General features: G+C 34.6%; 4 protein-coding genes across 5 annotated transcripts in view; 2 read left to right on the plus strand and 2 right to left on the minus strand.

Moving 5' to 3' along the window:
* The window catches only part of LOC130630379 (trimeric intracellular cation channel type 1B.1-like), a 51,155-nt gene extending 48,324 nt beyond the window's left edge, over positions 1–2,831 (minus strand). The window contains exon 1 of the mRNA XM_057443858.1: positions 2,828–2,831. The gene's annotated coding sequence lies outside the window, so the exon portion shown is untranslated. The remainder of the gene's footprint in view (positions 1–2,827) is intronic.
* On the plus strand, positions 1,209–11,035 carry LOC130630366 (glutathione hydrolase 1 proenzyme-like). 2 transcript variants are annotated; one of them, XM_057443841.1, is made up of 11 exons: positions 1,209–1,435; positions 3,153–3,904; positions 4,368–4,616; positions 4,943–5,002; positions 5,717–5,918; positions 7,166–7,282; positions 7,455–7,779; positions 8,217–8,407; positions 8,750–8,978; positions 9,667–9,847; positions 10,238–11,035. In XM_057443841.1, the coding sequence occupies exons 1-11, from the start codon at positions 1,353–1,355 to the stop codon at positions 10,345–10,347; spliced, it is 2,499 nt and encodes an 832-aa protein (XP_057299824.1). In that variant the 5' UTR covers positions 1,209–1,352; the 3' UTR covers positions 10,348–11,035. The 2 variants fall into 2 exon arrangements, with proteins under 2 accessions (XP_057299824.1, XP_057299825.1); XM_057443842.1 differs by having other exon boundaries at positions 3,153–3,187.
* LOC130630033 (glutathione hydrolase 1 proenzyme-like) lies at positions 10,857–15,733 on the plus strand. The gene is made up of 9 exons (XM_057443432.1): positions 10,857–10,888; positions 11,010–11,106; positions 11,152–11,268; positions 11,541–11,728; positions 12,202–12,526; positions 13,565–13,755; positions 13,859–14,084; positions 14,550–14,730; positions 15,594–15,733. The coding sequence occupies exons 1-9, from the start codon at positions 10,857–10,859 to the stop codon at positions 15,701–15,703; spliced, it is 1,467 nt and encodes a 488-aa protein (XP_057299415.1). The 3' UTR covers positions 15,704–15,733.
* Positions 15,227–25,065, minus strand: LOC130630375 (WD repeat-containing protein 18-like). Its single transcript, XM_057443851.1, has 10 exons — positions 24,830–25,065; positions 24,279–24,389; positions 23,987–24,120; positions 23,162–23,318; positions 22,592–22,735; positions 19,096–19,145; positions 18,364–18,488; positions 17,535–17,719; positions 17,214–17,261; positions 15,227–16,403 (listed from the first exon to the last, which is right to left on the minus strand). The coding sequence occupies exons 1-10, from the start codon at positions 25,022–25,024 to the stop codon at positions 16,230–16,232; spliced, it is 1,323 nt and encodes a 440-aa protein (XP_057299834.1). The 5' UTR covers positions 25,025–25,065; the 3' UTR covers positions 15,227–16,229.
* Between the last annotated feature and the right edge of the window lie 334 nt (positions 25,066–25,399).

Below are 25,399 nucleotides of genomic sequence, written 5' to 3' on the forward strand. Positions count from 1 at the left end.
GGTGCGGTCTGTTTGTCAAAAAGCCCAATTTTGACCCAACTTTTATTCCAACTTCACTTGACCATAACTCAAACACATAATAAATTAACCAGATGCTCAATCCAAGCTCAATTGATAGAAAAAGACCTAAACTTTCATTTTGGGCCACCTCTCTGGACAGCCCCGGACAACCCACTCGGCTGTTGACTTTAGTTATACATAAGAAAGGATTGCAAGCATTAGATGTGTCGCAAATGCATTGGGCGCATGCTAAGTAGGTGTGTGATGGCACAAAACTATGTGTGGGTGATTTTGAGCTGCATTGGTGGCACTAACATAACCAACAATCTCAAACTTGGGAAAATTTCTGGATAAATTTTTTGAACAAATTATTGACTTTGAATGGCAAAAATGTTACTAAAAAAGCGCTTTTAGACACCGGTTTTCTTTTTAAAACGCGGTATTTTGGTCTTACAACTAACTCTGAGCAAAGCCATTTTGTTGAAATTGTTTGTGACGCAGCTGGGCGGCCATGTAAAACGCCCGTGGCTATCCCGTGTAAATAAGGGGCCTGCACCACCAGGGTTAAAAGTCTATAAATGGTCATAAAACTTCGAGATAATTGAAACAAACAAATCAATCCGAAGCAGATATCGTAGGCTTTAAGGACCTATTTTAAAATCCTCAGTCACATGTTTCAAAAAAATTATTACCCAAAAGAAGAAAAAAGTTGTTAAATTTTTTTAATATTATTTCTATGAACAAGGTGTGATTAAAAACAGACCGACTAGGATGAAACCAATATCGTACCGCTTCCGCAGATCAAAAAAACGTTACAGGGCCTGGGTTTGAGGTTGGAATAAAGCCAGTGAGCAACTTAAAATCGAACTACTTGCTGGTGTAAAGCAAAACATATTGCTGCACGCTTCATTTAATTACAGGTGGCTTTATAGCAGAAAAAAATTAATTGCTACTACGCAAACCGGGGGTAATGTATGTGTTGCTGCATCGATACTCTTCGACTCTGATAAGCTTAAGCTGTTATGTATTTCTTAAAAAGTTATTAATTTGCGTAACGTTTATAAAACATTGCTCCACTAGCGCAAAAGCTATAACCTCAACAAGTACAAGATTAAAAAAACCTATCATGACCCCCGGTTTAAATATTCATCAAATGAGTGATCAGGTGACCTTAGGTAAAAATTCGATTTTTTATACCGATTGCGAGAGACACTCAAAGAAAGTATTTTTTTTTAAAGGAAAATCAAAATAATTACAATAAGTATTCTCTATATATACTTTCAAATAATGTTCTGATGAAGATAGAATCCATTTGTGCTCAATTTGATATAGAATAGACAGGAGAAAAAAAAATGGCCACACGCACTTCATTTACGACTACTTGTATATATATCATAGTTGTCCTACTTTTAATTTATTCTGTTCAATGCAAAAAGTAAGTTAATTATTTATTTGTTTATTTGTTTGTTTCTTTTTGTGTTTTTTTGACAATCTGGTTTGTTGATATGGCTCCGTGTTGGAAGAATTTTAAGTCACCTACATGATGAATTCTCACACTTTTAAGTTTAAGAATTTAATTTATCAGACCTAATATTTCTTCCATTAACAAATTGGTTTAAAACTGTAGAAGGTTCAACCATGGTTGTGACTGCCTTAAAAATTTTTAAAATTTACTGCGTTGGAATGAATAAATAGTATTTTTGAAGGTATCTATCTAAACCCTGAATCTAATAGAAGCTAGCTAATGTCTGAATAAAAAAGTTCAACCATTTTCTAATAGACAAATGATATTTCAGTTTAAATATATTTTTTTGACACGGTTAGGAATATTAGGGTAGGCAAAGTTAATGTTTTTTTTAAAAAAGACGTATGTGAAAGAAAAAAATTGAATACACCTAAAAATTCCCACAATTTTTTTTTCGAAATAAAGCTGTGCAGAGCTATTTTGAACAGACAGAATACAATAATATAGAAGAAGAGAAGAATATAGAAAAAAAAGAGTATCCCTAGAGGCAGTATCCCTAAATAATCTTGAAAATAACAAAGATAAAACAGCCTTATTTATATTACAATAAAACAACAATAAGGTTCCGAAATAAACCGGTCAGAGTTTTTACTGATGTTTTTACCAAGAAACCATTTTTACCGGTTATATTTTTGACCGAATCGAATCTTTTACCGAATATTACTTAACCTTTATTAGCACATTAAGCTCCAAAATGTCTTAAAATGAGAAGGTGCAATGGTTGGTGTTATTTTCCGTTTAAAATTTAAGTTGAAATTCTGCTTGTTGTTTTACCGATTGGTTTTACCAAAGTTTGCAATTAAAAAATAAGCTTAGTCAGGTTGGCCTCTAACACTAAATATGTGTGACATCCACCTAAAACAAAACGCAAATTAGATGTCATCGCTCCAAACACACATCAATCCAAAATAGTTTACCATCTGTTGAATCAGATTATTCAAATTTATCGACAGTGTTGGTGACGGGGAGCCGAACAGAGAAAGTTTGCAATGTCGTTAAAGCTAGAAAAAGTAATTACTACTTCGTACTACAACTGCTGTAGCCGACAACTAGATAGGTAAAACCATCCCTAGAAAAACATAGAAACCATATTATTATTATGCTTTCAAAATATATTGATTGATTAAAAGGTAGATATTCATAGCGAGCTAGCTACTTATCACTGGCTACACTGCTGATCTAGCTACGTGGCTAGCTATGATCAAACTGAGGTGTATTATTCTAAACAAATATTATTCCAGCTGGGTACATACCCTAGCCAGCTAACGGCATGACAAAGCTTCAAATGATAACAGGTGATGATAAACTCAGCGTACTGTTTATACCAAATTTTGAGACTACTTTGAACATTTCAAAGTCTTAGAGATCCCAGCTGTGAAATGTCCAAGCCCGACACTTGATTTCCCTGCACAGGGAAACTAAGCGGCCACAAAAAAAGTAGTTTTTGAACCAAATGCTATAACTTCGTTTAAGACCAGATAAATTATAACATGGTAAATTCAGCCGATGCATAACCTTTGACCCTTCTCCGTGATTACTAAATGAAGCCATGACAAAGCCAAGATTATATGAAACCATCTTCGCTTTAAATAAAAAGTAGTATCAAACTTGAAATGTTTTTTTTTAGAAACTCTATGAAAGGAAAGGACAGCTCAGAACCCGGTAAGAAAAGAGCCAATACAAAGGCAGACTCCGCCAGCGGAGCAGCCACTAAAGCGGGGGCAAGTACAGGGGCTGCGACTGCGTCCGACTCTTCTTCAGAATCACAGACATTTACAAATACGAAAGTCAATACGAAAATTTCCACCAAATCCAACGCAAGAAGTGGCGCAAACGCTGCTGCTAAAGTCAAAACATTTGCGCATGCTAACACTGAAACAAAGGTTGACACTCAACAACAAAAACCTACGCCTCCTCCTGAAACTCCTGCTTTAACAACGCCCAATGGTGACTCCATTTTACCGCCTCCCGGTGGAAAAGACTGCAATTGTGCCACAACACCAACGCCTGATATAAAACCAAACCGCAATTCAACTAAAACGCCTAAACCGCCTATTATCAATGTCTTCTGCCCCCCTTGTCCATGCCCATGCCCACCACCGTGCCCATGTATTTGTCCATGTGCGCCCCCGCCACCTCCGCCACCCCCTCCACCGCCTTGCCCAATTCCTTGTCCAGTTCCATGTCCATGTCAGCAGACACCGTGCTCAGCGCCACCATGTCCTCAACTACCTCAAGACATGATATGTCCTGTGGATTGCACAGCACCTCCCTGTCCATGTATATACAAAAGATCTGACACAAACATGACGAGATCAAACATACATACGAGACGTGACGTCGAACAGATAACAGAACGTACGGAAAGACAGCACAATGGTAAGACGTATAAGTAACGCCGATGATCATCGGTTTTTATGTCGGATTGTGACATGACAGCATTCCAATTTATTGTACTTTTGCATCTACTATGAATATCGTATTTTGCGCCCTCTTCTTGATTAAACGGCCCTCTCACATAACCTCTTTTCTGATAAAGATTAAAAAGAAGTGCTTTTTTAAATTGAGCAGTCTTGTGGCATCTAAATTTCTAATCTTAACACTTCAAGTACCTGTTTAAATTTGAGATCTGAGGGAAGAAAAAAACCCATACCCCACCATCATATCTTTTGTTAAAAAAAAAGATTAAAAAAATATTTTCTTCAGCTACCTCCTCGATTAGGACTCATCTTTCACGTGCAATGTTGAAATAAGATTCCCGGGTGCTTAATTCAGTATTGATCTCTACTACTCGCCATTTGTATTTTACCTCGTTTTCGATTTTTTTACTTCAATTCCATAGGTGCATCTAAACGAGTCCACGCATCAGGAAAACAACCCAACTTAGCATATGCGAAACCTTTAGAATTCAATAAAGCCGCAGTGGCTGCTGACAATGAGAAGTGTTCTCAGATAGGCGTTGAAATTTTAAAAAGTGGTGGCACCGCCGCCGACGCAATTGTCTCCACGCATTGTTGTGTCGAGGTGGTTAATAGTCACTCAACCGGATTAGGAGGTGGTGGATTCATGGTTTATTACGATAAAAAATCAGGTAGGTTTTCTTCTTCATTAGAAACATATTTAAACTTTAGGCTACTTTCCACTAAAGTGTACTTGGCCGCAATTCAACGGGAATCCCAACTCCCAACGTTTAGTATCTGGCCATGCCACCTATATTTTGGCAAATTTAGAAGTTAAGCCGACTCATCTTTCAAGCGTTTGCAGAGGGATATTTTTTTTAAAACGATAAAAACAGAAAATACTGCTATATGAAGTCTAAACGCTGGGTGCTGGCGACATAGAGGATGAAATGCAGCCTTTTGATTTCTAAATAAATTCAGTATTTTGATAAACAAACCACTCTTTTCTTCTTTACAGGAACATCAAAAGCGTATGATTTCAGAGAAACACTACCAGCGGCGTACACAGATAGTCAAAGTAAGTCTAGTTGCATGTTTTTGTTTTTATTCTATTTTATTTGTTTCTATTTCAATTAAGTTTCTAATGCATGCCAATACACTTCCAAAAGAAAAATAACACATTTGTACATCGTCATACATACAAAAGTTTTTCCTATGCTGTAAACAGAATTAGTGGCCACTGGTTTGCATATGGTGCGTGTGATTCTTCTTTTGGAAATAAAATGCATTAAATTCTTCGGGCTGTGTACTTTCAGGACCAGTAAACTTCGGGCACTAATTCTGTTTTGAACTGATGAAGTAGTAAAAGACCGGTTCGAAGACCAAATTCCTTTTTCGATTTGTTTAGATAAAACACAGGGAGAAACGATATTAGTGCCTGGAGTCTTGCGAGGTCTGGAAGCAGTCTGGAAGGATTTTGGAAAACTGCCCTGGTCGGATCTTTGGCAACCATGTATAAAGCTCGCTAAGGAAGGTTTTTATATACACGAAGCATTGGCCGCTGGGATTGAAAAGAAAAGCGACTTTATATTAGCAAATTTAGGGTTACGGTAAGATCAAAGAGGGCGAAAAGAAAAAATTATTTCAGTGTAGTTAACTAGTTTGTCCATGGACAGATATGTACAAACACACTGAAGTAAACCAACGGTTCATTAGTTTTGTGATTATCAAAAATTAATGAACCGTTTTATGTTTTTAACACGAAACTAGACAGTGTAACTTCTCCCACTAGACAAGACACAAGGTGACACAGTTTTAGTCCCTGGCGTATTGAAAGGTCTGCATCGCGTTTGGGAGGATTTTGGAAAGCTAGATTGGTCTGAACTATGGAAACCATGCATTAAACTTGCCAAAGAAGGATTTACTATCCATGAAGCGTTACACAACGCAATCTCAGCCAAAGAAGAGTATATTATGCAGAACGAGAATTTAAAGTAAGTGATATTTACTTATTGATTTACTATTTCTTAATTCAAAAAGGATAATGGTAAACATGTTGTTTTTGCCTTTACATCCCCAATTTTATTCCCAGAGCTTCTTGTTGTCTTCCACGGATGGTAGCCTTGTGGTAGAGCATTCGCTTCCAGTGCGGGAGGTTTTGGGTTCGAACCCAAGTCGAGTCGAGTCACAGACTATGAAAGTGTAAATCTTTACTTTTCTGCTTAGCGCTCAGCATGAGAATGGGATTAATATCTTAGGCAGTTGTCTAGTTGAGCGATTGCTGTGCTTGCACGGCTTTTGTAGGTCAATAGAAGCTTTAAATGCACTAAGCTCCCCTCCGCATGAACCTCGTTGATAGCATTACTAATAGGACCCGAAAATGCTATCCTGGGTAAATAATTACAATAATAATAATAATAACCAGCGATGCTACTGACAGATCTGATGAGAAGCTCTAAGATGGAGGTTAAGGAATCCCCAAAAAGCTAACAATTAACCTCTATCCCGAGCGTTTTTTCTTAAGAGACGAAAAGCATGGGATTGCAAACAAGTACTCGCTGAACGTTTATCTATCGTAGATGCAAGATTTTGTTGCACGATTTAGAGCAAACGTGTTATGGAATCCCACTGTCGCTTTTCTCGACATTAACAGGATTAGTTGTTTACCCCGTCATTACTTTTTGGGGTTTCCTCTTTATTTTGTTTCATTCTTCTCTAATATTTAATTGTGTTGTCCAGTTGTAAACATACACACTGACAAAACCTGTAGAAAATGCTTAAAATACACCTGTCCCCATGACCCTCTTTCGCCTTTCCATATTGGGAAAAAGCGAAAAAGGGTCCTGGGGACGAAGTTGTGAAATGCACAAAGTTCAACGACAAAATCTTTACAACTCTATTGTTGACGCGTTTGGTTTTAACTCCGCCATTGTAAATAGCTGAATGATGGGTGTTTGTTAAAGGGCGCTACTTATGACGTTTCTTGAAGTGGGACACTTCAGAGTACACTGTTTGGAAGACACAACAGCAGTTTTAAAAGTATGGGAAACAAACCGTTATGTTATTCTTTACCTTGTCTGTTCTAACACGCGACACTGTTAAACGAAAGTTTATTTGTCGCGTAGATTTCGCGACATCTGTCACAAGGAGCGCGTCATGTGTCGCATAGTTTTCGCGACATCTATTCTTGTGATAGTGGGTGGAAATTATTAAAATACTTTTTGGAAATGATTTTTTTAAGGGAGCTTTTTGCACCTTCTGGTACATTGTTGAAACTTGGTGACACTTTGAAGCGACCAAAACTTGCAGCTACAATGAAGAAAATTAGCGATTCCGGTGGCTCGGACGAATTCTACAAGTAAGTTCTGTATTTAATGCAAAAGAAAAAATCATCAGCTATCCAAACGTTAGTTTGGTATATCAAGAGCTACACAGACATACACAGACTGGTATTGTTAATCTTGTCTTCGTAGTCATTGCCTAGAACTACTGTGACTTTTGCTCTCTTCTAAACCATTTTTTTTCAACAGGGGTGACATTGCAAAACAGATTATTCAAGACATCAAAGGTGCTGGAGGATCTATGACGTTGGAAGACTTATCTAAATATGACGTCATTGTGCGGGATCCTCTAGAAACGAAAGTAAAAGGACTGACCATGTTATCCACGCCGCCACCAGGAAGCGGTGCGTTGATATCACTGGCGTTAAAAATTATGTCGCATTTTAATTGGAGACCAGAAGACCAATACAATAAGCGAGGATTGCTATTTCACAGAATGGTGGAAGCTTTTAAATTCGCATATGCACCATTCACTTTTCTTGGTGATCCGAGAAAAACAGCTAACACATCAAGGGTAAATATGCTCATTCTGCAGTTGATAATTCATCCAATTTAGTCGCTTTTTCCCAAGCGTTCTTATCCCTTTTATCTTTTTAAAATCTGCCAATGTGAAAAGCTGTATACCATAAAAGCTAAAATAACTGATTTTATAAAGTTAACAAATTTTTCCAAATTTTTACTAAGATTTAATTTTAAACACTAAAATTCTACTTTTTAAAGTTTAGCAGATTCCACTTAAGAACACAAAATTTACAAGATCAATTTTTTTTGTCATATTTACATCAAACGTTTTTGTAACTCATTTTAACACAGACCTTCCTTTGATACAACCTTAATCCAAGGGCCTGTAGTTTATTTGATACAAAAACGCTATGGGCCTAGGATCGAGGCTGCCTCTGATAAGTGCATGAAGTATACATATTCACGTTAGGAAACTCACTTCTTCTTTAGGTTGTAACCTACATGTTGAGTGATGACGTAGCTGAACACATGTTTAAACGTATCGACAATGTGTCGCACACTGTAGACTACTATGAACCTTTCAGTAAGGTGAAGCATGAAGAAAAAAGCGGGACCTCTCATATGTCGATAATTGACGAAGATGGCAACGCCGTGGGGGCTACCACTTCTATTAACGCCTAGTAAGAATCTTCATACGAGACAACCTCGTTTCCAGGGCATTTCGCTTCGTTATAATGGCTAGAGGATCAAGAGGCCCTGGGGACGAGGATACATGCAACATAACAAATTGCTGAAAAAATATGATATCAGTTTTTGCGAATTAAAGTTTTTTGTTGTTGCAAAATTAATCTTGTAACCATGACTTTGTTTCCTGTGATACTCTGAATTAGAGCAAGAGTCACCCTTTAATAGCTGTAAAGGAGCTGGGGCGATTTTGCTGCAAAAGCTTTTTCTTCATTTACTCTATGTTTTTAAATGTGAAAACAATTTAATCTCACATTTTTGTTTGACTTTTCTTATAGCTTTGGTTCTAAATTACGATCCAGTGAACTTGGATTTATTTACAACAATGAATTGGCAGATTTTAGCGAGTTTTGGCCGCATGTGTACAATTTGACAACAGATAAAAAGAAACCTGGCAAAAGGCCAATGTCGAAATCTAGTCCGACTATATTTCTAGATAAGAAAGATGTAGTTGTGGGCGTATTTGGCGCAGCAGGAGGATTCTTTATACCTACATGTTTAATTCAGGTTAGTGTGACACAGGACACGCCTAATTTCAATTTAATGCCATTCTTAATTAAACGCTAAGAATAATATTAAAAATTTCTTCCAGGGTTAGTTTAAGTGTTGGATATTATTTGTTAAAAGGTTTAAAATGTTATAACTTGTTTTACTTTGTCTCGATAAGTCTTGTTTTACAAGAAATTGTACATTCTTGAGGCGTCTACATATGACATTTTATTATCCCAAAGCGTCATAAGACATTGAGATACGTTAGTACATTACTTGATGTTAGGAGGTGATGTTTGCGCAAATCTCTACCGACCCACCAAAACAGTCTTTCGCGTTTTTACCGATAAAAAGATTCAACCTTAAATGAACGCTTAAATTCGCTTTCAATATAACGAAACATAATGCATTAGAAAGCTTCTTGTTGCTTTCGCTAAAATTTCTCAGATTCGTTTGAAAAATTTTCGTGGGAATATACTTTCGCAAATTTCAGACATACTTGGCGAAAGTAAATCTTCGCAGTGTGCGATTATAAAAATCAAAATCAAAATTACATACTTTTTTCGTAGGAATAAATTTCCGCATTTTTTGTTTTACTTCGGCGACTTATAAAAATAAGAGTGTATTACCGAAAACTGAAGTATTTGAATTAAACTAAGTGGTCAGCTTTTACGAAATACCTACGTATTTTTTTTGTTTATTTTAGAGTATCGCTAATTGGTTATTTTTCCGTAACAATATCAAAGTAGCCATTTCAAAGCCTCGTTTGCATTGTCAGCTTTTCCCGCCAACAGTTGTATACGAGCCCACGTTTCCTTCTGAAATTATTCCAGAGTTAGAATCTTATTCGCATGCTTACGTCACCAACAGCACGTATGATGTTTCAGGTGAGAAAAATTAACATGATAGCTTTGTCTTTTTAAGAATGTCTGTAAAAGTATAAAGATAAGCAGTTTCGTCCCCAGGGCTCTTGAGAAAAATCCGAAAGCTCTTTTACTCAAACTGCTCCGATGGCGCATAACAGCCGCGGACGGAGAGTACAGGGTTGTTACTCATTCCAACAAAAATTTTATATAAACTGTTTTTAATTTTAAAACTACTTCCTAAAATGTTTGGTTAATTTGTAAAACAGTATTGATACCAGGCCTTCTTATTTTTTCCATAACTCTCCATAAGACACCGCAATAAGGTAAAACCAACCAGGTTGTAAAAATAATAATCTTTAGACACAATATTCCTATCTTATAGTATATAAATACCTTATCTTTTTTTTCTAGGGCAACTAAATGCCATTATGGGTGTGGTCCAAGCCGTGGTCAGACTGCCGAACGGAAAACTTAACGCAGAAAGTGACTACCGAAAGGGTGGAAAACCCGCGGGATACTAACGCAAACCCGCGAAACACCAGCACACAAAACTACGTTCATGCACTTAGATAACTATAATTCCAAACAAAACAAAGATAAAAAATACAAAAATGACACAAATTACTTTTTAACCTGTCGTTACTTCAACTCACTATTTCTTACAAAAACAAAACGTTTTAAATCTATCCGTCATGGAGTTATTTTACCATTCGTGATGGAGTTTGTTCACCAGTGATGTTTTGACGAAAATTGCACGAGAGGTTTTATAGATTCAACATTAAAATAATTAGGCTTTAATTTTAAATTAGTTGTAGTTTACTGGAGTTTATCGAAACAAACTTAGCTGTTTAGTAGTATAAATTTATTTGCTGGTTCTTCTTACAGGGGGACGAAATGTCACGTGAGCATGCGCATGAAATTTGACCAATTTTTTTAAAATAGTGATAGTTAAACTGCTGATAGTCGCCATATTTATATACTATTTTTTCATAAAGTAGCAGTTCTAGATTTTATAAAAGCAAATGCCGCCATGTTTGTTTTTGTTAATTTTCTGAATCCATCGTAAGTCCGGTTAAACGGACAGACGGAATTGCTATCTTATAAAAGAATATTTATATTTTAAAATAAATTTAGTATTTTATTATTATATTGATGGTTTTATTTCTCTTTGATTTTTTTTTAGTTTATTTTACTCATTATTACTTGCTAGCTTGTTCTTGTTAATTTTCGCGCTTGGATGTAAAAGCATCGAAATTCGGTATATTTATTACACGTACGAAGTAAGTACAAAAACCAAAACGGGATAAGTTATACGTGAAATTTAGTGCGCAGAATGTAGATGTTTTTTTATTTTAAAAGGCGGATATCCATTGGGTTCGAAAAGTTACGCAAAACAGAATAGTCAGGAAAAATGGCCTAAATTTGATCTGGTCAAGAAAAGGGTAACATTCTTGGTGTCCTTTGTGAAAGTCATGTTTTTATCTTACAAGTAAAAGTTACTTTTTTTATAAAAAAAAATATGGGTAAATTGACCACAAAAATATCTGTGAAGTCAGACTTAGCACGTGGACACCTCATTAGATTAAGAATACTTTTTTTCTTTTTTTTTTAACTGATTTATGACATCTTGTTTTGTTTTTTGTAGATCCGCTGATATCATCACCACGCAGCAAACCTTCAATACGCCAAATAAAACTGTGTTTTTTCATAATCAAACTTTGCCTTAAAACTAAACCCTTACCCGTGCTCTCCTTTGCAGTTGTTTAATTTTAATCAATTTTTTTCTAGTGAACTTTACGCTCCAGATGGCGCTCCACTACAATTAGGTGAAAAATTACAACGACCCAAGCTGGCTAGAACGTACGAGAAAATCGCGAAGCATGGAGCGGATTATTTCTACCAGTAAATTTATTTATTTAATTATTTTTAGAGAGACTAAGAATTGTTTTAGTTGGTTTTTATGTTAAAATACCTGTTACTGTATTTGACATCAACCTAAAGTTATTGAAAGGGGAATCAAATAATTGAAATTTCTACTCTTCAGACCCTGTAGTGTAGGGGTCACAAAATGGCGATCCTCATGGTTAAGCGTCGAAAAAATTAGATTTTAAAAATCCTCTAAAATGACCTTTAGTTTAGGTTCTATTTTAAACTACAGGAATAAATCCTAGTGGTATTTCTTGGCTCGTGTTTTTCAAGTATGATAGTGCAATTTATGCTTCCCTTAACAAAAAAACTAAATCCACTAGGAACATATTTTCTTAAGTGCTAAGTCGCAAAAAAATTCCAGTGTAATTGCTCTGTTTTGTTATTAAAATGCTCCTGAGCGGTTGCTCGACATTCGTTATTTAAAAACGTGACCTGTAATTATTTAGAGGTGAAATGGCCGACACGATCATCGACGACTTACGACAAGCTGGGGGCGTCATGACGAAAGAAGATCTTGCCAAATATCAAGTTGTCATCCAAGATCCACTGAAAACTAAGATCAATAATTTCAACGTTCTTTCAGTTCCCTCGCCTGGTAGCGGTGCATTACTCTTACTATCATTAAAGATCATGTCGAAATTCAATTGGAAGCCGAAAGACTTTATGGATGATCCTGCATTGGTTTACCATCAGATGATTGAAGCATTCAAGCTTGCATATGCCCCGACGACTTTTTTGGGTGACCCACGGTTTACACCACATGCTCATCAGGTACATAATATTTCACAAAAAAAAAAAAAAAAAAAAAAAAATGCGCCTGACCCCTTGATAACGTTGTTGTCCCCAGGGTTCCTTCAAAATAAACTAGAAAAATAGTACAGCTTTTAATGAGGTTTATCTCAAAGAGTGAAGCTAGTTCTAAAACGCGAAAGAACATATATTTTGCGCAAACTCGGTTCCAATCTTCGTATCCAAGTTTACTCACGCAGGAAAAAAAATACAAAAACAACCTGGAAATGAAGGTTATTTTAGTTTTTTGAAAACACCTTTTCTAAAACAATTCACAAAAATTTCTAGCCTATTCGTGAAAGTTTATAGCTACAGAAAAATTATTAATTATTTTTTTAATCTAAGAAATACTTGCGAAAATTATCCCCTAATGCCTTAATTTTCACGAAGATTATTTTTTGCGAATTTAGCTAATTTTATTCATATTCGCGGAAATTTATCTGCCATAAAATTCACGAAAGGTCAATTCGCGAAAATAATACTACGCAAAACACTAAAAATGACTAATTTGCTAAAATTAACTTTTGAAAAAAACCAAGGATTCTTTTCGTTTTTTCTTTTCTAGTTTTCTTGCTAAATTTTCTTTTTTGTATTTGATAAAAACAATTGCCAGTCAGCGACCTTATAATTTTTATCAACTACAAAAACCACATTAAAGGTTACCGTATCTTAATAAATAAAATTATTTCTAGATTTGTGAAAAAAGCTGAAAATGATTCATTCGCGAATACAATCTTCGCGAAATGCATTTTTTTTTTGATCCCGCGAAAATAAAATAATCAATAATAAAATAATCTACTTTTGTTTATCCGACGTTAGAAAGAAAAAGAAACCTCGTGCCTAGAGCTCTTTGAGTTAAAATTCGAACGCAATTGAGGATAACCTCGAAAGTATACTGGGTAACAGGTTAGTTTACAGCCTACGCCAAAAGTGGCGCACTGAATGTGTATGTGACGCTTTTCGCGCGAACGGCCTTGTATATTGTGTACATGTCCCTACTTACTGATAACATTTTTTTAGGTTGAACAATACATGTTGAATGATACGACAGCCGAAGATATGTTTAACAAGATTGACAAGAATTCGCACGATGTTAAATACTACAAACCTTACAGTACACTGTACAATGACGAGAAGACAGGCACTTCACATATGTCGCTTCTGGATACACACGGCAGTGCAGTGTCTGTGACATCTTCTATTAACGCCTAGTAAGTGTGACCACTTAATCTGAAACAAAATATGAACAGCTTTATGTTAAGACTGTTTTCTAAGTCATGGTCACCCGTGCTAAACAAAAGTGTTGATTTTTAGCTTTGGTTCAAAACTTCGATCGCGTGATCTTGGCTTTATTTACAACAATGACTTGGCCGATTTTGCTGAATTCTGGCCAACCATATATAACTTAACATCGGACAAAAAAATTCCCTACAAACGACCGGTATCAAAATCGATGCCGAATATTTGGGTGAAGAATAAGAAAGTACATGCTGTCTTTGGTGCAGCAGGAGGTTTCTTCATTCCTAGCGCAGTCGGGATGGTAAGTAGGACCTGTGCATTTTTTGATTATGAATAGCTTTAGCATTTGGCATATAGCAGTATAAATCATAAAGTTTCACGACTTGTCTATCAAAAAATTCTTCACGGTAAACATTAAATTTCACGAACCGAGATAAAATTAGTCTCCAGATAACAGCTTTTACAAGTTTTACATAAACCTGAAATTGGTTAACACGTGATTAAGGCGGAAATTTTTGTAAATTTGAAATTAGTTATTCATTTAAATTACGTGCTTCTTCTGTGCAGGGACTTCTATAGCCTCAACTAACTCATAAAAACCTAACGCCCATTCCCCGTTTATTAAGTTAGAAAAGTTTTTCTTCCACCTTGTGCCAAGAACTTTTTTAGGTCAAAATTTAAAAAAAAAAAAAAATATAGATCTGGGGATGAGATTGTAATTCGTTGTGTATTTAAATATTTAGAAATTATTTGCTTGTTTTTGTAGACGATAGCTAATTGGTTATTTTTCAATGATAACCTTAAAGTCGCCGTCAGTCGACCCCGTCTCCATTGTCAACTTTTTCCTCCAACGGTGGTGTACGAACCGACTTTACCGCCTCCGATGGTAGCGAAGATTAAAGAGTTTGGACATCAAAGTGTGACTAATAATACATACGATGTTTCAGGTAATGTGATGTGTCGAAACTTCGCGAAATTTGCGAGAAAACCGTTTACGCAAAAAAAAAAAAAAAAAAATTCGTGAAAGGCGTTTGCAATTAAGTTAAAACATTCTTTTATGCAAATATGAAAATCAAGTTGCAGACAAACATCTGCAAAATTTGTTTTTAAAATAATCAAAACAAAGCGATAGGTCGTAAGAACCGCGAAAGGTCGTAATAATTGCGTAAGTTAGCCTCTCAAGTTTACCTGAATAAAACAAATTTGTCTCACTAAACTTCAGTGGAAAACCTAGAAAATGAAAAAAGAGAATGGTTACAAAAAAACTAGACTTCTGCTTCCAGAGTTGACACAGAAAAAGTTTGCACTGTCTAGAAAAGATTTGAAAAAAAATAGGGGATTCTAGAGGATCGATTGTTTTTTCTCCTAAGTCTATTAATTTCTGATGTCAAATATGTTTAGGAAAGTACTAATTCAGGATAAATGATTAAAAAACAATTGAAATACAGCTTTTGATGAGGTATTGCTAATTTGAAGGATAGAACTAACATTTTATATCACTATGACAAATGTAAAATCTCTGTAACATAATACTGAAACTAACTATTAATCTATTATCAGTGTACATAAAAAAATAGAGAAGTTAAAGAGGAGATTTGGTTACATTTTCATATTTTTACAGGGTGATGACTTTAGATGAGGTTTTTCAAAAAAGAGAAATTTAGAGAATTTTAGAGGAGGCGTGACCAACTAGTATTACTAGGTTTTGTGAACCATTAAGCAAACTAGTTGAAAGCAGATCAAACTAGTTGCAGTTGCATGATTGCCATACTTCATCGCAAGGTATTTCATTGCAGTTATTATTTCTTAGGTCAATCTCACGCTATAATGGGTGTGGTTCAAGCCATCGTGCGTCTTCCAAACGGAAAGGTAACAGCTGAATGTGATTATAGAAAAGGTGGAAAACCTGCTGGAATATAACAATTATATATATATATATTTAAAAAGTAGAAAAAGTATTAGTTTTTTCTTGTATATGATATAATTATTTTTAAATATCCCTCCCCCCCCCAAAAAAAATAAAAAAATGACACGATTGAAGGCTGTTAACGATTAATTTTCTTTCACGCGTACGCATTTCACGAAGATCAAATCAGAGTTCATAACTTTGTCTACAGTAGTGATAAACTTAGTGCACAGTGTACTTTATTTATTTTCTTGACAATTGGGTTGTAAAAATACTCATGATATTAGAAAAAATTCTTCAAAATGAAAGAAAAAGATGTTGTTGTCTATGTTTCCACCTGTATTACACGTGTCATCATTTCCGATCTCACCCACAAGGAAGTACACGCACAGAATTTTGCGACAAACAATGTTTCACGCCCACTTGGCAACATCAATTACTACGCTCCCGCCATTTACATTTAAAGCTCCTACCAACGTCAAAAAATTCGTTTCGATGTTTACGCCAAATTCGCACTTGGGTCAGAGATTACGACATTTGTTACGTCTGTCCAGTTGACTGTTCAGTACTCGTCGCGTCTTTGATCAACTTCTCACCAGCGTATGTATAAAATTCTTGCGCCATAGATTCCAGCGCTGATATTCGTTGTAGTAATTCCGAACGTGTGGCTGTTTTCAATGTATTTTTTGTTGAACTGCTCTCTTGATACGAACACTATGGTGTATATGGAACGTATAGAGTTAAATGTGTTATTGCAGTAAGCGAAAACACACGGCGCCATTTTTATTTTCACCGTCAGCATCACAAAATACGACGTCATTCAAGCTTTACACAGCGGGAAAGTTTTACAATAAAAAATCAACATTGTAGTTATCCACATTAGCACTTTTATAATTTTAGAACGACACTAGCTAATACACGCTTTTTTTTCGGGGTAGAATATCAAAACTTTAACCAGACTGGTCATTATTCTTATTTCTCTATAGTTCTAAACAACAGAGAAATAAAAACAATTTCCTATTGTTTTTAAACTAAAATCCAAGTCTGATGTTCTTATAAAGCATATTCGTACAAAATGGTCACGGATTTAAAAAGTACACCTCCCAAAAAATACGCTTCACATGTACAATAAAAGCTCTGTAGTATTTAAATCATCTCCATCATACAAGCTGATAGTTCGAAGTCAATCCAGCTATGTTACAGAATTAGGTATGTATTTACTGGCAGCTAGTTATTCATTGGTAAGTTTCGCAGAACCTAAACGCAGCTTTTCAAGCCGCCTTTTGCTACCATTACTTTGTCATAGTATCTGCCAATATGTTCTGAATACTTTAAAGGTCCTTCCCCCACTCACACACAACCTTTTAGCATTCTTTCAATTTTTTTTGCAACAAGACATGATATAAACTGCAAGACATTTGTTTTTAAAAGATGACTACAGAAAGTCATGACATTTTGAGGAATTCAAAAAACACGGGAATAAAAGAAAAGCACATGATAGAGATACACGGTTACGAATCTTACCTCAAGAAGTGCTTGTTCCAAATACCACGATGCATGTGTTTCTTCATCCTAAGAACAAATCGTATCTATACTGACAATACGAACACAGCTACCATGTACGAGGTCTCCCGTACTTTATAATGTCGCATTTCGTGTTTCCGTAACTGACAGACAAACGACGGCTATTATTATAGAGAAAGAAAAAGACCATACTGACTTTAAATTTAGTAATAGTAAATTTAGTAGTTATGAACGCAATAGAACACGAGTTGCAACTTAAATGATCGAAAAGCGAAGTTGTTGTAACAAACAATCTGCAACACTTGAGAAAAAAACCCATACCTCTCGTATGTCTTTGAGGACCACAGGAATAGTGTTTTCATCACTCATCGTGCTCCAACTGCATGTATCACCACCACGCACAGTTGTTGTCCTTTTAAAGTTTTCGATACCACATTTAATCGGTGCGACAGCCCTATCTTGCAAGAACGTCGGGTATGGCATTACAAAAGCATTGGTTACTTCACCTTAACGATAAGTCGAATTTTTTTTAGTACAAATACTTATATAGGATACCCTCTCTAGTTCCTATTGGTATTGTTATCAATGAAGGTTCCAAAAAGCAGATGCAGGTGCATTTAAATCTACTGTTCGGGCCACAAAGCTTTTACAGGTACAGCAATCGCTCAACTAGACAACCGTCGAAAATATCAATTCTATTCTGCATATCAGAAAGTACCGAATCACAATTTTTTAGCCCCTGGCATGACTCGGTCAGAAATTAAGCCTTTGTAATTTCGCATTGGAAGCGAACACTGTTGTCGTTGTTTGTGACTTAATGCTGCAGTGTTGCTTAGGAATACATAATGAATCGATGTAGACTTAAAGAACTTCAAAATGTAACTGGGGTTTTAACGTACAATAGGGTGTGTATATACTATTATGATTTTGTACTTCAATGCATTGATCTATTTAGAACTTATGAGGGGTTAAAAGGGGGCACACAAATCGAATTATTACACTATGCAACAAATTAAAATTTAAAAAATAAATGACGTGGATGCTTAAAAAAATAAATAAGATTTACTGCTAAGTTGTTTCTCTCTCCGTTTTAAAGTTTCAGACTTAAAATACGCATAAAATGTGTAAAAAAGGTGTAGTGTAGTCTCACCTTTAAATGAAAACGTTCTCAAACACTGCTGACTGTTTATATGCCATAACTTGACAGATGAATCCAGTGAACCAGAAAGCATTTTAGTTCCATCCATACACACAGAAAGTGATGTCACTTCTTTACTAGATGTGAGAAACAATTTCTTGAAATATTATATGCCGTATTAACCGCCTACAATTTTTAAGTGTCCTCTCTAATAAGCACCCAAGGTTACGACTGCATTTTTATCATGCGCTGTAAGCACGTGTACTTTCTGACAGTTTATTTTCAATTGACTGCATTTTAGGCTATGGCGCAAAAAGATCTACAGTCTTTTCCAGCGCTTGCGCACATAGACAAAAATCTCTATTTTGTTAAATTGCGCATGCGCTAACATAAAAATTTGTAATCACGTGTCCAGTAACAACCGCAGAGATAAATATACTTTAATTTAATGTTCGAATTATTAACAAATATAAATAACTGTTCAACTACAATCTCTTGTTACTGGTTCTATTTGTTTTGTTTACAAAAGTTTGTCATCGCACTTGTCAGAGGAAATATGGATGTCCTGTTCGATGCGATTTTTTCATTAAGTTTAACAAATGACAGCACAAAGAGAATGTGAAACTGAAATAATACAACCTCGCTAAGACCCTGGGTGGACAGTTATAACGTACGTTCAACCGGTAACAGCAAGCATAGACAATACCAAGTAACAGTACACTTCTAAACAGATAGCCAACTTACGTATGTGCTTTTATGACTGACTCGCTTGATACATGTGTTTCTTTCGCCTTCTAAAAAAAAGGTTTTAAAATGAAGAAGACGAAGTTAAATTCCATACCACAGTGAAAAGTTTACAAGATTCTACTTTTTCAGTTAATTTAAATTTCGGCAGGTGGTCTGTAAAGGACCGGAGTTTTACTGATGTGAACAGTCCTAAGAAATGCACTGAGTATCGAAGTGACGATTGACAGTGAATATTTCTTGCAAGAGCTAACACACAGTTCACAAAAATCATATTTTTAGGTTGGGCAGCAAATTTCTATTTTTCTCGACTATCCCTGAAATGAAATTTACTTGACTTACAACAATATATACAAGCTCGTGAGCTTGTATTAAAACGCAAATGTGTCCCACAAGAATGGAAATTTTTGCCTCTCTGAGCACCGAAACGGGAGTAGTCGTGTGTTCGAATCTCATCTTGGTAACTAACTTTTTTTTTGTTGCTGTTATAAATTTTATTTTTTAAAAAGATGAGATAAGTGTTTAAAAGAATTTCTAACTAAATGATAAAGTAAAAGTATTTCCAGCAAAGTTTACAAAATTAAATGTAGACAGAATTAAGATCTCCCCAAATGCCTGGAAATAGTCTGCAAAAATTTCCACATTACGTAAAGAAATGAAAACTTTTATCGACCATCAACTTTCTGCATTCCTCTTCTCTGGGTTTTACTCTCGAGGAATTTTCCGTTCAAGAAGATCTCACAAATCAATTTTAAAAAATAAGTGCATAAGTGACTTGTAATAAACTTGTAAGAGGCTTGTAATAAACTTGTAAGGGGCTTGTAATAAACTTGTAAGAGACTTGTAATAAACTTGTAACAGGCTTGTAATAAACTTGTAAGAGGCTTGTAATAAACTTGTAAGAGGCTTGTAATAAACTTGTAAGAGACTTGTAATAAACTTGTAAGAGGTTTGTAATAAACTTGTAAGAGGCTTGTAATAAACTTGTAAGAGGCTTGTAATAAACTTGTAAGAGGTTTGTAATAAACTTGTAAGAGGCTTGTAATAAACTTGTAAGAGGTTTGTAATAAACTTGTAAGAGGTTTGTAATAAACTTGTAAGAGGTTTGTAATAAACTTGTAAGAGGTTTGTAATAAACTTGTAAGAGGTTTGTAATAAACTTGTAAGAGGCTTGTAATAAACTTGTAAGAGACTTGTAATAAACTTGTAAGAGGCTTGTAATAAACTTGTAAGAGGTTTGTAATAAACTTGTAAGAGGTTTGTAATAAACTTGTAAGAGGTTTGTAATAAACTTGTAAGAGGTTTGTAATAAACTTGTAAGAGGTTTGTAATAAACTTGTAAGAGACTTGTAATAAACTTGTAAGAGGTTTGTAATAAACTTGTAAGAGGTTTGTAATAAACTTGTAAGAGGTTTGTAATAAACTTGTAAGAGGTTTGTAATAAACTTGTAAGAGGCTTGTAATAAACTTGTAAGAGGTTTGTAATAAACTTGTAAGAGGTTTGTAATAAACTTGTAAGAGGCTTGTAATAAACTTGTAAGAGACTTGTAATAAACTTGTAAGAGGCTTGTAATAAACTTGTAAGAGGTTTGTAATAAACTTGTAAGAGGTTTGTAATAAACTTGTAAGAGGCTTGTAATAAACTTGTAAGAGGCTTGTAATAAACTTGTAAGAGGCTTGTAATAAACTTGTAAGAGGCTTGTAATAAACTTGTAAGAGACTTGTAATAAACTTGTAACAGGCTTGTAATAAACTTGTAAGAGGCTTGTAATAAACTTGTAAGAGGCTTGTAATAAACTTGTAAGAGACTTGTAATAAACTTGTAAGAGGCTTGTAATAAACTTGTAAGAGGTTTGTAATAAACTTGTAACAGGCTTGTAATAAACTTGTAAGAGGCTTGTAATAAACTTGTAAGAGGCTTGTAATAAACTTGTAAGAGGTTTGTAATAAACTTGTAAGAGACTTGTAATAAACTTGTAAGAGGTTTGTAATAAACTTGTAAGAGGTTTGTAATAAACTTGTAAGAGGCTTGTAATAAACTTGTAAGAGGCTTGTAATAAACTTGTAAGAGACTTGTAATAAACTTGTAAGAGGTTTGTAATAAACTTGTAAGAGGTTTGTAATAAACTTGTAAGAGGTTTGTAATAAACTTGTAAGAGGCTTGTAATAAACTTGTAAGAGGCTTGTAATAAACTTGTAAGAGGCTTGTAATAAACTTGTAAGAGGCTTGTAATAAACTTGTAAGAGGCTTGTAATAAACTTGTAAGGGGCTTGTAATAAACTTGTAAGAGACTTGTAATAAACTTGTAACAGGCTTGTAATAAACTTGTAAGAGGCTTGTAATAAACTTGTAAGAGGCTTGTAATAAACTTGTAAGAGGTTTGTAATAAACTTGTAAGAGGCTTGTAATAAACTTGTAAGAGGCTTGTAATAAACTTGTAAGAGGCTTGTAATAAACTTGTAAGAGGTTTGTAATAAACTTGTAAGAGGCTTGTAATAAACTTGTAAGGGGCTTGTAATAAACTTGTAAGAGACTTGTAATAAACTTGTAACAGGCTTGTAATAAACTTGTAAGAGGCTTGTAATAAACTTGTAAGAGACTTGTAATAAACTTGTAAGAGGTTTGTAATAAACTTGTAAGAGGTTTGTAATAAACTTGTAAGAGGTTTGTAATAAACTTGTAAGAGGCTTGTAATAAACTTGTAAGAGGTTTGTAATAAACTTGTAAGAGACTTGTAATAAACTTGTAAGAGGTTTGTAATAAACTTGTAAGAGGTTTGTAATAAACTTGTAAGAGGCTTGTAATAAACTTGTAAGAGACTTGTAATAAACTTGTAAGAGGCTTGTAATAAACTTGTAAGAGGTTTGTAATAAACTTGTAAGAGACTTGTAATAAACTTGTAAGAGGTTTGTAATAAACTTGTAAGAGGTTTGTAATAAACTTGTAAGAGGCTTGTAATAAACTTGTAAGAGGCTTGTAATAAACTTGTAAGAGACTTGTAATAAACTTGTAAGAGGTTTGTAATAAACTTGTAAGAGGTTTGTAATAAACTTGTAAGAGGTTTGTAATAAACTTGTAAGAGGCTTGTAATAAACTTGTAAGAGGCTTGTAATAAACTTGTAAGAGGCTTGTAATAAACTTGTAACAGGCTTGTAATAAACTTGTAACAGGCTTGTAATAAACTTGTAACAGGCTTGTAAACAACTGTTAAGCAACTTGAAAGTCCTATAATTTTGTTCGCTCAAAGACGTGTTTTTTGGTATTCCCAAGTAAATTGTCAACAAGTAAGAAACAGTTGAGTTTGAAATAAAAAAATAATACTTTAAATGTTCATTGGGTTGCCGTGGTTAACAAATAACTCATCAGGAAAAAAATGACTAAACTTTTGACCAAGCAGACTAGTTACATGTTTTTTTCAGGATAAATGTATATCAAAAACTTGATTGCTTCCGAATTTGTGCGAGAAAGTTACGATTCAACAATATATATATCTACCTTGTCGTATAACTTTACATTGTAGATTCTACCGTCCATCGTTCCAGCAAATAAGCGACTTTCCGGTATATCCATGGTTACAGCAGAACATCCGACATTAAAAACAAACGAACATAGCATTTTTCCAGAGATTAAATCGAACAACTAGAAGAAGAAGAATAAAAGGAAACAATAACTTCACCAGAATAAATTGTCAAATATAAATAAAGTTTTGCAAATCACCTGACCTAATTTCAGATGAGCTAATAAATGCTTTTTTCGTCAGTTTAAAAACTAGTTTTCCAAGTAATTTTGGTGATTTGTAGGAAAGAGAAAATTCCATTGAACAATCTTTGTTTACAGAGACTGGCATTTTTTGTTTTTACCTCTTTTTTTAATCTACACTTCAGAATTTATGCCTTCTTTAGATTACCGAATAACAGGCCCCACCCTCACCCCATTTTAGATGGTTAGTTTTTAATTTTCCCCCGAAAGACACTAAACAAATAAATATACCCCCGTCTTACATAGTTAAGACTTTGGCAGCCATTTTGGCGATGAGAAAAAAGCGGTAGGATAATATACGCATACTTTACATGTTTGATCCAGTGAGCAGGTGGCGATACGACATCTCATTCCACCGACTCCAACGTGAATGGATTTGACAGGCATGGAATGATGTGAAAGTGTATGAAAAGGGTGTTCACACACGTTATGATTGCTTATTGGATCTTTTGGTTGTAGTACGCTACAAAATAAAAAAAATAAGACGGAAAAATTAATACCTTAAAGGGGATTAACGCAATGTTTCCAGCAACGTTGACAATTTTTGCAGAGGGTCTAGTGAATTTATTGAATCAAATTTAGGGCCATTCAGATTAATCCAATAAGTAATGCCATGACTTTTCAGGTTTTTGTTTGGATTTTTGAGGTTTAGTCGTAAAGGTCTAAACAAACAAGACTATAATGGAACTTTTATTATAACTAAAGTAATTTATTTGTAAATTCTATTCTAATAGTTCTGACAAACTTGTTAAAAATAGACTTTTAGAAATATACAGGAAATCTGCTGTAGGAAATATTGGAGAAGGATTCCCCTCTCCGACATTCCCCTGAAGCAGTGCTGTATTTGAATATCGAGTTCGTGGACGTTCTTCACATGTGGACGTTCTCCACATACCCCTCCCAAGAAAAAAAGAATGAAAGAAGTTGAAAATAAAAACTGACATTGAAAAGCATATGCATTACAGGATTTAGTGAGATGTTTAAAAATTCTGACATTTTTCTGACATTTCATAAAAAGATCAAATTTTTCTGACATTTTGCCTTTTCAAATTTTTCAGAGTAGACACCTTGATAATAGAATAAGTAGATAGAATGGTCTATGCCTCGGCAAGTTGTTATAAATAAACATACTTGGCAAACTTCCACACTAACAACAGGTTATCATCTCCTGCCGTCATAAAAAAGCTACCATCTTGAACGAAGCGAATACATGTCACAGCTTGGTAATGTTTACTTAATATAGCCATCAAGTCACCTGTACATAGCTATAAAAAATGGAATAGACTGTTTAGTAAAGTTTTTATTATCTCTGAAAAAAAGGTTTTAAATGGTTTGAACAGAAGTAAATAGGAATAAACAACAACCTCGACAGCAAAAAGGACAACAACAAGAACAACAATACTAAGGAAATAACAACACCCACCTGCCAGACATAAATTTTCTCCACCAGTGCAACAACACAATATTTTCCATCTGGTGTAACAGCCATAGCTGTAATTTTACCCGGACATACAATTTTCTTCACCAGCTGCTCCTGCAAATAGAACACGCAATTCAGTATGTACAGAGCTTATAGATGCATTTACGCTTGGTTACGTTATGTACAAAATTGAAGGTAACATGTAAGAAAGTTAATGAAAGACATTGTAAAACTCCTGCAAGATTCCCGTGAAATTATTTCTTCTATTTTTGCAAGTATTTTTTACACAACTTAGATTTCAATTAAACCCTTCTGTACATAGCCCAGAAACTAAAAATTTGAAGAAAGGTTTTGTAAATGTATAGCAATTTGTTTTTTACTCAAGGTCTTTAAATTTTCTCATTAGATGTTTATACTTTCTTGGGAAGTCTTTAGCGAAATTATCCAAGTATTCAAGTATATAATGATAGTCTGGATGGACAAACCCGTGGATTTAGTTAACTCATTAACCACCCTACACACAAAGGAAAAATATTTTTACTAAAACTTCATACCTTATGTGTGTCGTATATATGTAGAAGTTGCTTCTGATGTTGCGCTGCAATGACGTAGTCATCACCAACGAAACTGACACCATTTTTAGCACATGCGCCATTTTTAAAACTTTTCAATAGCACGCCATTGGATAGATTCCATAGTGATACGCATGACTGCTCTCCAGTACTGTCTGTAAATACTCCAACCTCCATGTTGAATATTGTATATAGCTACTTTGTGAGAGAGAGAAAAGAATCTCGCGCATTTAAAGAATGGAGTGATATTTCAAAACTCATATCAGAGGTTACATTACATTTCTTTATAAAAAAAATAATTCAGAAAATAATTTTTTATCAAATATTTCTTTTGGAATCCTGTTTACAGACCTTTAAACAATTATTTAAAACAAACATTAACAAAATGGATGGTATTTTTTAAAAAAATTAAATTTAAATAAATGAGTAAAGATTTCTCGATTTCTCATTAAATTACATTTTTAAGTTTGTCATTATTTTTTACCATGCACAACCATCCTTAACCTCTGCTCGTATCCTCCTTCACTATGATCTTTCACCCTCAATAAGATC

This window comes from Hydractinia symbiolongicarpus, chromosome 2 (genome assembly GCF_029227915.1).
Source record: "Hydractinia symbiolongicarpus strain clone_291-10 chromosome 2, HSymV2.1, whole genome shotgun sequence".
Lineage (NCBI taxonomy): Eukaryota > Metazoa > Cnidaria > Hydrozoa > Anthoathecata > Hydractiniidae > Hydractinia > Hydractinia symbiolongicarpus.